The following is a 12,030-nucleotide window of genomic DNA, read 5'->3' as shown; positions in this document are numbered from 1 at the left end:
TGTGGGAGAGAGAGATGGATAGGCTGTTATTTAGGAAGTTGCTGTGTGTGCCAAAGATGGGCCAATAAACTACCCTTGTTCTCTGTTAAGTCAGAGTGCTGTCTGCTGTTATCCTCACCAGACCTCTCTGCGTAACTGTGGTGTCAGAAGTGAATTAAAGAGGAAAACACACTAAATGAGAGCAGTAAGATGTGGAAAAACATATGTGGAAAAACATATAAGCTAGATCCACCAACAGAAGGAGCGATGGCTGACGAGGATGATTTTGAGCCAGTGGTAAAGAACTTTCTGAACCTGATATCTTTGATGAAATTAGAGAATTCATTCAATGACCAAAAGAACAAAAACAATACTGCTTGAACAGATTAAACAGCTGAGCAATAACATACCAAAGCTGCAACATGATGTCTATTCTGAACTTCTCTATCGACCTTCTGTCCAGAGTGACATTTTTACAACAGCTGCCTCAGCTATCAGCTGTGCAGCCACCTCATGGAGCCACTGAGCACCAAGCTGAGCTCCCTCCTCCATCTCAACCACTCCGTGCACAGCCTCAACAAGAATACCAGACTTTAAGGAAGGTGAGCATCCTGAAAGTTTCTTTGTACGATTTGAACGCATAGCTAAAACACAGGGATGGCAAAGCCCTTGAGGCTTATGCTGACATGGATTAACAACAGTCTGACTCTTATGATGCTATTAAAGCTGCAGTATTATCTAATTTTAATGTGGCAGAGGAGACCTACAAATACCAGTTCCAGAGCACCAGAGGAACTGTGTGTTAGAGAAACCTTGAACTGGATAAAGGGGCTCTATAAGCGATGGACGCGACGTGACAGTCGGAGTAAAGAAGAGATTGCGGAAACCGTCATCTTAGAGCAGTTTCTTCACATGCTTCATCCAGATGTCTGCACATGGGTGAAGGAGAACAATCCAAAGACAGAAGAGGAAGCTGCAAATCTGGCTGAATGTTACCTAGCTCCCTATAGATACAGTGGGGCAAAAAAGTATTTAGTCAGCCACCGATTGTGCAAGTTCCCCCACTTAAAATGATGACAGAGGTCAGTAATTTGCACCAGAGGTACACTTCAACTGTGAGAGACAGAATGTGAAAAAAAAAATCCATGAATTCACATGGTAGGATTTGTAAAGAATTTATTCGTAAATCAGGGTGGAAAATAAGTATTTGGTCAATAACAAAAATACAACTCAATACTTTGTAACATAACCTTTGTTGGCAATAACAGAGGTCAAACGTTTACTATAGGTCTTTACCAGGTTTGCACACACAGTAGCTGGTATTTTGGCCCATTCCTCCATGCAGATCTTCTCGAGAGCAGTGATGTTTTGGGGCTGTCGCCGAGCAACACGGACTTTCAACTCCCGCCACAGATTTTCTATGGGGTTGAGGTCTGGAGACTGGCTAGGCCACTCCAGGACTTTCAAATGCTTCTTACGGAGCCACTCCTTTGTTGCCCGGGCGGTGTGTTTTGGATCATTGTCATGTTGGAAGACCCAGCCTCGTTTCATCTTCAAAGTTCTCACTGATGGAAGGAGGTTTTGGCTCAAAATCTCACGATACATGGCCCCATTCATTCTGTCCTTAACACGGATCAGTCGTCCTGTCCCCTTGGCAGAAAAACAGCCCCATAGCATGATGTTTCCACCCCCATGCTTCACAGTAGGTATGGCGTTCTTGGGATGCAACTCAGTATTCTTCTTCCTCCAAACACGACGAGTTGAGTTTATACCAAAAAGTTCTACTTTGGTTTCATCTGACCACATGACATTCTCCCAATCCTCTGCTGTATCATCCATGTGCTCTCTGGCAAACTTCAGACGGGCCTGGACATGCACTGGCTTCAGCAGCGGAACACGTCTGGCACTGCGGGATTTGATTCCCTGCCGTTGTAGTGTGTTACTGATGGTGACCTTTGTTACTTTGGTCCCAGCTCTCTGCAGGTCATTCACCAGGTCCCCCCGTGTGGTTCTGGGATCTTTGCTCACCGTTCTCATGATCATTTTGACCCCACGGGATGAGATCTTGCGTGGAGCCCCAGATCGAGGGAGATTATCAGTGGTCTTGTATGTCTTCCATTTTCTGATGATTGCTCCCACAGTTGATTTTTTCACACCAAGCTGCTTGCCTATTGTAGATTCACTCTTCCCAGTCTGGTGCAGGTCTACAATACTTTTCCTGGTGTCCTTCGAAAGCTCTTTGGTCTTGGCCATGGCGGAGTTTGGAGTCTGACTGTTTGAGGCTGTGGACAGGTGTCTTTTATACAGATGATGAGTTCAAACAGGTGCCATTCATACAGGTAACGAGTGGGGGACAGAGAAGCTTCTTACAGAAGACGTTACAGGTCTGTGAGAGCCAGAGATTTTCCTTGTTTGAGGTGACCAAATACTTATTTTCCACCCTGATTTACGAATAAATTCTTTACAAATCCTACCATGTGGATTCATGGATTTTTTTTTCACATTCTGTCTCTCACAGTTGAAGTGTACCTCTGGTGCAAATTACTGACCTCTGTCATCATTTTAAGTGGGGGAACTTGCACAATCGGTGGCTGACTAAATACTTTTTTGCCCCACTGTAACTGTGGGGAGACCAAGGTTTGTGGAGGTAAAACCTCCATGGGCAACTAGTGCTGAAAGCTTGGACCCTAGGTGTGGTAAGAAACCTATACATTGCAGTCAAAGGTTCAACCTCGATTGCTATTACTGTCAGCAGCCATGTCACAAAGCTTCTCTACGACTGTAACAGAGTAATATAACAAATGTCTTTGTCCTGGGTGTAATTAAGTAAGGTACTGCATTACTTTTACGAAAAGTGTTGTGTAGTAACTTTTTTTAACTTTACTCTTTTGGAGTAATGACACCAACACTGATCACAGCAAAGAGAGCAAATATCTCCAACATGCACAAACATTTGACCATGCAGGATGTAACTGATTTGCATGAAGGCAAGGTCTTTGATATATTCCTCAAAGTAGAGCCATTGAGAATCGATAAGGAATCGAAACAATAAGTGATATCGATTATGGAACTGGAATTGCTAAATTCTTATCCATTTCCATCCCTACCAAAGTGTTTGCTCATAGGGGGTCATGTGATTGTTGGGGTTTTCTCCATTTCCTTGTATTATTGTAGGGTCTTTACAATAAAAAGCACTTTGAGGAACTGTTGTTGTAATTTGGTGCTATATGAATAAAACTGAACTGAATTACACTACATTCTGTGTACACATGATACAGAGAAAAGGACAAAGTATTCCAAATTACACAATCAATGACAATCAATGGTGACGGGTCTGATGAATCAAAATATCAAAGTTCTGGTTCAAATTATTGTCAATATGTTTGGAGGATGTCAGGAGAGAAGTACAACGTAAGAGTCTACAGTCATCTGTAAAGCACAGTCGAGGCTTTATGGCTTAGGACTGTATTTCAACAAGTGGTGTTGGACTTTTGTCAGAACTGGTGAACTTATGAATACAGACTAGGGCGGGGCCATATCATGCCATTCACGGTAACACCGGTATAATTTTGGGCAATGATAGCAAAATGAAATATCGCGATAGATTATGGGTAAAACGCGCATGCGCAGTGCCTTTGTTTTCATACGCACATGTCGGAAAAAGCAAATCGTTGAATGAAACAGATGAACCAGAATTGGTTTGTAAAAATGCTGCAACTTCAGTGTGGAACTGGTTTGGCTTTCGTCCGTCAGATACACAACAAAGCACTATTTTTGGTAGAGCATGCTAGTGGGCTGTCGTTATTACCGTGTTCTTTGGAAAATACGGCACACTTAAAATCAATCCTTTGATTTTTCTGAAAATCGACAGTGCCCCTTATAATCCAATGGGCCTTATGTATGAACTCTGGTTGTGTTTACTGACCTCGAAACGATTTTATGTACACGGCGCTCGAAAATCTGTCAAATGTTTTAGTACGACTTTGCTAAGCTACGAACCCGCACCGCTTGATGGATTGTCGGAGCATTACAGCTATCGTAGTCAGGAGCCTGGCGGAGTGATACGTACTGTGCTTCAACATAATATTACCGTATTGTGTGTGTATAACCTCTTTTTAAGTTTTGTGGATATTATACATGGTTATGCTGAGGATATGTTGGCCAATTTCCACTGGAAATGCCTTTTGGTTAAACTGTGAGCAAGGAATTTGCATTTGCACTGTTAAATTTTTATATAACTTTAATGCACATAAAAAAAAAAACAGCTGCTTGTTTAAGTGAAAATACATAGATGTTTTTTTTCACTAATAAAGTTGTGGAGTTGTAAAGTATTTTATCTAGTGTCAGTTATATCGTTATCACAAATTTTCAAATGTATATCGTGATAAATATTTTTGGTCATATCGCCCTGCTCTAATACAGACTTTGCTCCAGCATGCAATCCCATCTTAAAGACATCTGGTTATGAAAATTTAAGCCATTCCCAATGATCCCAAACATACTGCCAATGCTTTAAAAGCATACTTGAATAGAAGAAAGTCACAATGGAAGACCATCAGTCATGGTTGACCTCCCAAGATCTCACCATAACTCAAAAGTGTGGGATCATATTGACAGGGAATGGAACACAAAGTAGCCGACAACCAAAGAACAGCTTTGGAACATCCACTGAAAGTCAAAAGGAACTATTCCTGAAGAAATCACAAAGAGGGAGTTTAGACGATGTTGAAGAATAATGGTCATCATACCAAATATTGACTTCCACCTTGTTAAACTTGTACAAATGCTGATTTTGCCTTATGTACAATATTTCTGTGTATGTTTGGACACATATACATGTTTCAGTAAATTGTTAAATCCTATTTTCCTAACAAAATATAAAGTGGTTTGAACACTCAAATAGAGTAGAAAAGCACTACATAGGAAACAGTCCATTTACCAAAATATAAAGAAATCAGTGCCAGCTCATTTTATTTTGCACAGTAATGTAGCACACAGCATGTCTGTATGTGTGCATATGCATCTGTTATTCTTTTCTGCCCGGTAAAATTAGAAATGACTCGTGATGTGCAGATGATACAAACATACTTGGTTTGTCACCGTCAGTGGCAGCTGTCCCCCAGGAAGACAGAGGTGTGTTTGGAAACATCTCCTTGCCCAGCCTCTCTGCTATCTTCCGAGCAGAGATGGTGTCCTTGAAGTTCTCCCTCCAGGCCAGGGTGGCGCACAGTAGGCACAAAGTCTTACCTGTGCCTGTGGGGCTCTCCAGAACACCATTGACTTTCTGAAATAACCAGACAGATAAAGCTAAACAGAAAAACCCCACATTGTGATAGTGACAATATTGCAGTATTAGAGACTTCCAGGTATTAGACTATGCTTCTATGAGCAAACACTTGGCAGTGTGGAGGAAGATCTCCCTTTTAACAGGAAGAAATCTCTAGCAGAACCAGGTTCAGTTATCAGGGCAGTTATCTGCACAGATCAGCTGAACGGTAAGACATACACCTCGCCATGGCACAAAGCAAACTATCAGAGCAACTAGACAACCAGAATGTTCAGTGCAAAGATGGGACATTCCCCAGCAGCCTAATCTAAGGATGGTTCAGGGTCACCTGATCCAGTTCAAAGAGGATTGTTTGAAGCCCAATGTTAAAAGCAGGGAAGGCGTCTGGCTCCAGAACCCAAACTTAGAGGTAGTTCAATAATAGAAGAGCCTGGTAAATTTAGACTAAGAAGCACAAGTAAGCTTTCACTGTCAGAGCAAAATGCCCTGCTTGGGTAATATGTTATCATTCAAAAACATTCAAGATTGATTTTAAAATCAGTTCTCAACTTAACATGGGGGCTATTTCAGCTGTTTGTCAGCAGTCAAGAGCCAGAGTACACCCCAGACAGGTCACCAGAGTGCTATTTATTTTATTTATTTATTTATTCTTACATAGAAACTATACAGCAATTGTAAGGACAGACCCATGACATGAAGCCTCCTTTGTCATGTCTTTTTCCCCATCAAGTATTAAAACAGATCTGGACCATAAGCAAGTCAGTTTATCACCAATCTCTTTTATTATGGAGGCATGCTGAAAATTAGTGTCTGGTTTACGTGAAACAACACACTGAAACACATTATTGTGTGTGCTGCCTTTTGGTGCCACTGTTAAAAAGTCAGGTTCCTTTTTTGTCAGGGCTAGGTCACCCTCATACCTTTCTGATCTTTTAAACTGGTACATTTCTGCAAGATCACTGAAGTCTGCGGATCAATTGCTCCTGGCTGTCCCGAGGTCCAGATTAAAGCAAAGAGGAGATCGGGCCTTTGCTGTGACTGCTCCTAAACTGTGGAACGAACTGCCGCTTCACATCAGGACCTCCCCAACATTGGACACTTTTAAAACCCGTCTGAAAACACACTTTTATTCCTTGGCTTTTAAATCAGGATGAGTTTGTATTACTTTTATTTATCTTCTTTCTCACTCAAATCTTCTAATTTTGTGATTCTCTTTCTTAACTCTTATCATATCTCCCTATGCTTTTATTTCTTTTAATTATCTTAATTGTACAACACCTTGGTCAACAGTTGTTGTTTTAAATGTGCTATATAAATAAATTTGACTTTTGACTTTAGGTCACGTGATCCTGAATCCACCCTTAGTTATGCTTCAATAGACTTAGGCTGCTGGAAGCTTCCCATGATGCACTGTGTTTCAGCATCTCTCACCCCTTTTGACTCACTGTGATGAGTGGTGTTAGGCACTCTGCTGTTAATTATGAATCATTATTAACCTCCGTCTCTCTTCCACAGCATGTCTTTATCCTGTCTTCCTTCTCTCACCCCAACCGGTCGCAGCAGATGGCCCCGCCCCTCCCTGAGCCTGGTTCTTCCGGAGGTTTCTTCCTGTTAAAAGGGAGTTTTTCCTTCCCACTGTCGCCAAAGTGCTTGCTGATAGGGGGTCATATGATTGTTGGGTTTTCTCTGTTGTATTATTGTAGGGTCTACCTTACGATATAAAGCACCTTGAGGTGACTGTTGTTGTGATTTAGTGCTGTATAAATAAAACTGAACTTGAATTAAAAACCAATATGATTGTACACTCATTTCTTCAACCAGCTGTAACTGTAGCAACACAATGGAAGAGGTTACAAAAATCCAGTGGTGCACATCACTGCAACACCAGCATTACATAGGAACGTATTCGATAAATCACACTTCATCCAGTATAGCACAGCGACATACTGCCAACATAATTTACCCCCATTTCACCAACGCTTTTTAACTCTCCGGGCAATCCATCCTGGTGATTTAGTGTGTCTTGAAAATAGAGTGTGGATTTTGAATGAAGCTAACAGTTTGAAAATAGAAGACACAGAAGATGAACAGTCATCTACATAAAATAATGTGAATTTTCATATCATATTAACGTGTTTGTCTGAAAAACTACAGAGAGTTTACTAACATTAGCTAATGGTAAATGGCCTGCATTTGTATAGCGCTTTTCTAGTCCCTAAGGACCCCAAAGCGCTTCACACTACATTCAGTCATCCACCCATTCACACACTGGTGCTGGCAAGCTACATTGTAGCCGCAGCCACCCTGGGGCGCACTGACAGAGGCGAGGCTGTCAGTGCGCCACCGGGCCCTCTGACCACCACCAGTAGGCAACGGGTGAAGTGTCTTGCCCAAGCACACAACGACCGAGACTGTCCGAGCCGGGGCTCGAACCGGCAACCTTCCAATTACAAGGCGAACTACCAACTCTTGAGCCACGATCGCCTAATGATTATGTCCTGTTGCGGATGGCGCCCTGTTAGAAAACTGTGCTTAGCTGCTATGTTGGGCAGATAACACATTTCATGCCAGCGTTCCTCAAACATAAAAGTCAAAGTATATTAAAATAAATTATTTTCCAGCATTTTGTTTTTTACCAAAGGGTAACTCCATTAACACATTCACCTGGAGGAAACCTCTTTAGCTGAATGTTGTGGATTCTGATTACAATCAGTTCCTCTAATGGTTGCAATCTTAGGGGTAAAATTCATATCAAAACACACACACCTGAAGATGATGAAAAATCTTCTGCAAGAAGAAGATGTAAAGTCTTGCTTACTCTGGACCTGCTGAAATGTCTTTTCTTGGATAAAGCTGTTTAAAATGCATTCATTTTGTGTATTTGTACAGTCCTGAAAGATATCTGTGCATTCAGCTGCACTCGATTACTTTATTTTTAAATCTGCTGCATCAGAATCCTCTTCAGTCACAGTCTTGCTGTGCATGAATGTATATGTTGAAAATAAATCAAGATGCAAAACCATTACTTTCACCTTTATTAAGGATATGTTGTCTTTCTGTCATCTTCAATGTGTTTTGAGGTTTCAAAAAGAGGTCATACATGTGCCTGGATCACTTTTCATTCCTAAGCAGATGTTTGCAGTAGTCTACACTGAATTTTAGAAAGGAACTAAGTATCCACGTGCTTTTCTTTTTTGCTTAATTCATAATGTTATGTATGAGCCGAGGTATATTGTGTGTTATAAAAGCTATCGCCAGTAGTGGGCACCACGCCATGTTATGTGTGTGTGTGTAACTTCTTCAGGTATAGGATAATAAAGAGAAGAAGACGGAATGTAAACAGCTAACGTGTGTATCTGTCTGGCTCTGTTCTATCACTAAAGAATATAGGAATGCTTGCTGTATTTTAATGCACACATTACACCACGACCTGAGTGAGAAGATCAGCCTGTATGAGTATGGCACAGAGAGCAGGAGGAAGTCGCTAAAGCAATACGTAGATGCGACTGCCACCTGAAACGCAGGCAAAGCACCACTAAACGACCTGTTCCCAAAGAGGAAACGGCGCCTATCCCGACAGACACAGCAGATATATGTCGGCAATACGCCGTTGTGCTTTCTGGGAAGCGGCGTTTTGCGCGAGCAGATGCGAGATCACTTCTGTCATGCGGCAAACGGTGAGCATGGTGGCCGCATAGCTGTGGCTACTCAGTACTGCCCTTTGCAGCTCGTTTCCATTAACAGACATACACATGTCAGTCGATTCTTACCTTCTGAAGACATTCGATCACTTTGTTCATGTATGCCTTCTGACATTCGTAGGGAGAAAAAGGGAAATTTACAGCCACTCCGCTAAGAGTCAGTGAAGGCATTCTGTCATCTGGCGTCAGTCGGCAGCAGCAAGAGTAGTTGTTCTTGTTTAGAGAGGTACTTCTTCTAGCGCTGTAGTCCCTTCTACTGTTTGACCCGTTAAAATGGCTGAACTGTGGTATAATGTACTTTTAACACTGGCTCATTTAGACTCAGTAGAAAGGAGTTCCCAACTCTTGTTGTTTCGCGCCAGCTTTCTGTTAACTTGCCCATGCGCACTGTGACGCTGACGACTGGTGCGTTCAAAGGGTCACGGAATCCTGAACACTCCAACAACAACCTTTAATTTTCTAAACCACTTTTCTCGCCTTCAATGGAAAAAGTGAGCAGGTCCGGGGAAAATGGGTAGGATAACTCATAAGGAGAAAAGCAGTGCACTGAGAATCGCAACGACTTTTTACAGTCTCCAAAGTATTGATGTCTGCCACGCTAAAACTACAACGTGCAGAAGATGGACTACAAAACGCGCGTCGATGCCGGTGTTGTACCTAAAAGTGCCGCAAAGGAAATGAGCGAGGCTTTAAAATAATCTGAAACTCATCTCCACAGTGACATCTACTGACCAATTTGGCTATCACTACATCTTTCTGTGAAACAATGATGCAGACATGCCCTGCACAATTCCAAACAAAGCTACTTATTATATCAGACTGTCAGTAATTGTGATCAGCAGATGTTTTCATACAAACAAGGGGAAAAAAATAATGAGACTGTTAAAGACAGATCTGTGACTATAGTGATCGATGTGCTTCAGCAAATTTCTCCATCTGTTAATATTCCTGCTGCTCACAATAAATCAATTTATATAGTAAAACAAACAGAGAAAAGTCTGCGATGTTCACTGTAACGACCACACTGATTTACAGCTGTTTTTGGGCTCAGACGGCTTCGTTTGTGCTCACAGCCCTGAAACTTTGAATGTGTTTGTTTGACTTTTAGGTTTTCTGGAAGTTCATGTCATCAGGTTGGTTTTACACTGTCAACCAAAGTGAGAAGCTGGCATAGCGTTAGCTTTGATTTTAATTAACTTAAAAATATACATTTAAATGAAAAGACTACATGTGTTTTCCTTCTTTATAAAAAAAAAGTTAACATTTTCATGGGATAATTCTGACCAATCGTAACAGTCCATTTCACGCACATCTTCATCCTCTGCTGAGCAGCCTCTGAACTATGCAGAAACTTTCCTGAACTTTATCTTGTGACACTGGCGTGATGTTTTACTGGGAGTCTGGAGTTTTGGTCATAGTGAACCTGCATAAGAAAAAGAACCCCACACATCTGTCATGAAAATTGTTAAGAAATAGATCGCCTGTAATTAATGAAAGAGTTTTATTGGCGTCTCTTTTTATAGTATAAACATATTCTTTAAGTAACGGATTGTAGTGAGGATGAAGTCACTTAATGCTGCAAATTACATTTTCTGTTGAAAGCAGACAAAACTATATTTTCTCCTTAAAGCAGGTGTTCTCACACCTTCTTCATCTTTCTGCTCTTCCAGTGTCTCACCAATCTGCTGAACTCTTCATCTTCTCTCAACAATCCCCCCAAAACTTGGCCAGCATTTTTTTTTTACTTAATTTCAGAATCCACTTTTAACTAACAGACTGATTTATTTATTTATTTATTTAGGACAGTGCATGTTAATGAACATAAATGTAAAAAAGAAAATTACATGAATGTAAACATACCAGATTATAGCCAAGGGCTAATTTCCATCTGTTGTCCTTAAGCATAAAAATAGACATAATAATTCATAAAAATTCATCATTCATTCATAATAAAAACTCCATCACCAAACTTACACATACACACCATTCTGTTCCCAAATAAAACATTAAAACTATACAACTCATACATGATCGCACACTTGATTTGTCCATAACCAGTTTTTAACCTTTGCCTTAAACAAATTGAATGTCGAGCATTCTCTAATGGGTTGAGGAAGACTGTTCCACAGATGGCCACCCTGGACAGAAAGGACGTTCTGCCCAAATGCTGTCCGTCTGTGGGGTATAAACAAGTCTCCTCGAATTGTAGCTCGAGTGGTCCTGTCTGAGCTTTCTTTATGCCTAATGAACTGCTTGCGTGATGAAATTCACTATGATCAAAAACAAACCATAATACCAACGGCTCCGTGATGTGTGAGTGACGGCTACATAGCTACTTTGTGTAAAGGTTTACCCGTGCTGTCAAATGTATTTATACAAAACATGGATTACACACTCAGTACTTACGTTTAAACAAAACGTGGGAGTGTTGGGCCGCCACAGTGGGGGAGTTTAGGTCCAGGTTAAAGGAGCGAGAGAATCGCTCTTCTGTAACAATGCTGAATGTTTGCTATTGCGTTGATTCACTTGTCTGTACTGAATATTGTTATGTGTTATACTATGTAGTGACTTCTGTTGCCCTCTTGGCAAAGACTTTTATACAAATCGTGTAACTCACTAGTACACCAAAGTGACTACAAAGTCATCATGGAAAGAGCTTTTCTTTCAAATCCTTAGTGTTTGGGGAAAACACAAAGGCTTGACATTGTTAGTTCACTCTGCATGTCTGTGGAGTGAACAAAGTGTATAAGATGCAGATTATGAAACTCTAGCTGTAAGTTCTAGTCTATTTCATGAATACAGTTTTATTTCAGGTCTTTCATTAATATTAATATAATTAACACTACTTGGTCCCAACAGTAACTATGACTTGTGTAATATGTGTAGTAGTGCGATTACTCTCATCAATGTGTTTTAGGATGAGTGGTTTGTTTGTAAAAATGTTTCAGAGTAGTTATTATATTCTCTCATTGTCTTTCATTTTCAGAATTATATCAGGCTAGGAGCTTTATACAAGTCATGTAACGTAGAAGTACCCAGTTATTATGGTTACATACTGATATG

The 12,030-nt window shown here is 40.8% G+C and overlaps 1 protein-coding gene across 3 annotated transcripts in view; it reads right to left on the bottom strand.

The window, feature by feature from the left end:
• The window catches only part of LOC101471057 (regulator of telomere elongation helicase 1), a 43,253-nt gene extending 33,884 nt beyond the window's left edge, over positions 1-9,369 (bottom strand). For all 3 annotated transcript variants that reach the window (XM_076878320.1, XM_076878319.1, XM_076878318.1), the window contains exons 1-2: positions 9,037-9,369; positions 5,068-5,263 (exon numbers count right to left, since the gene is read on the bottom strand). In XM_076878320.1, the coding sequence (XP_076734435.1) occupies positions 5,068-5,263; positions 9,037-9,138 (298 nt within the window). In that variant the 5' untranslated portion in view covers positions 9,139-9,369. The remainder of the gene's footprint in view (positions 1-5,067; positions 5,264-9,036) is intronic.
• Between the last annotated feature and the right edge of the window lie 2,661 nt (positions 9,370-12,030).

The sequence above is a fragment of the Maylandia zebra genome, linkage group LG20 (assembly GCF_041146795.1).
Source record: "Maylandia zebra isolate NMK-2024a linkage group LG20, Mzebra_GT3a, whole genome shotgun sequence".
NCBI lineage: Eukaryota > Metazoa > Chordata > Actinopteri > Cichliformes > Cichlidae > Maylandia > Maylandia zebra.
Note: the sequence above shows the minus strand (reverse complement) of the source record. Positions and strands in the feature narration are given on the sequence as shown.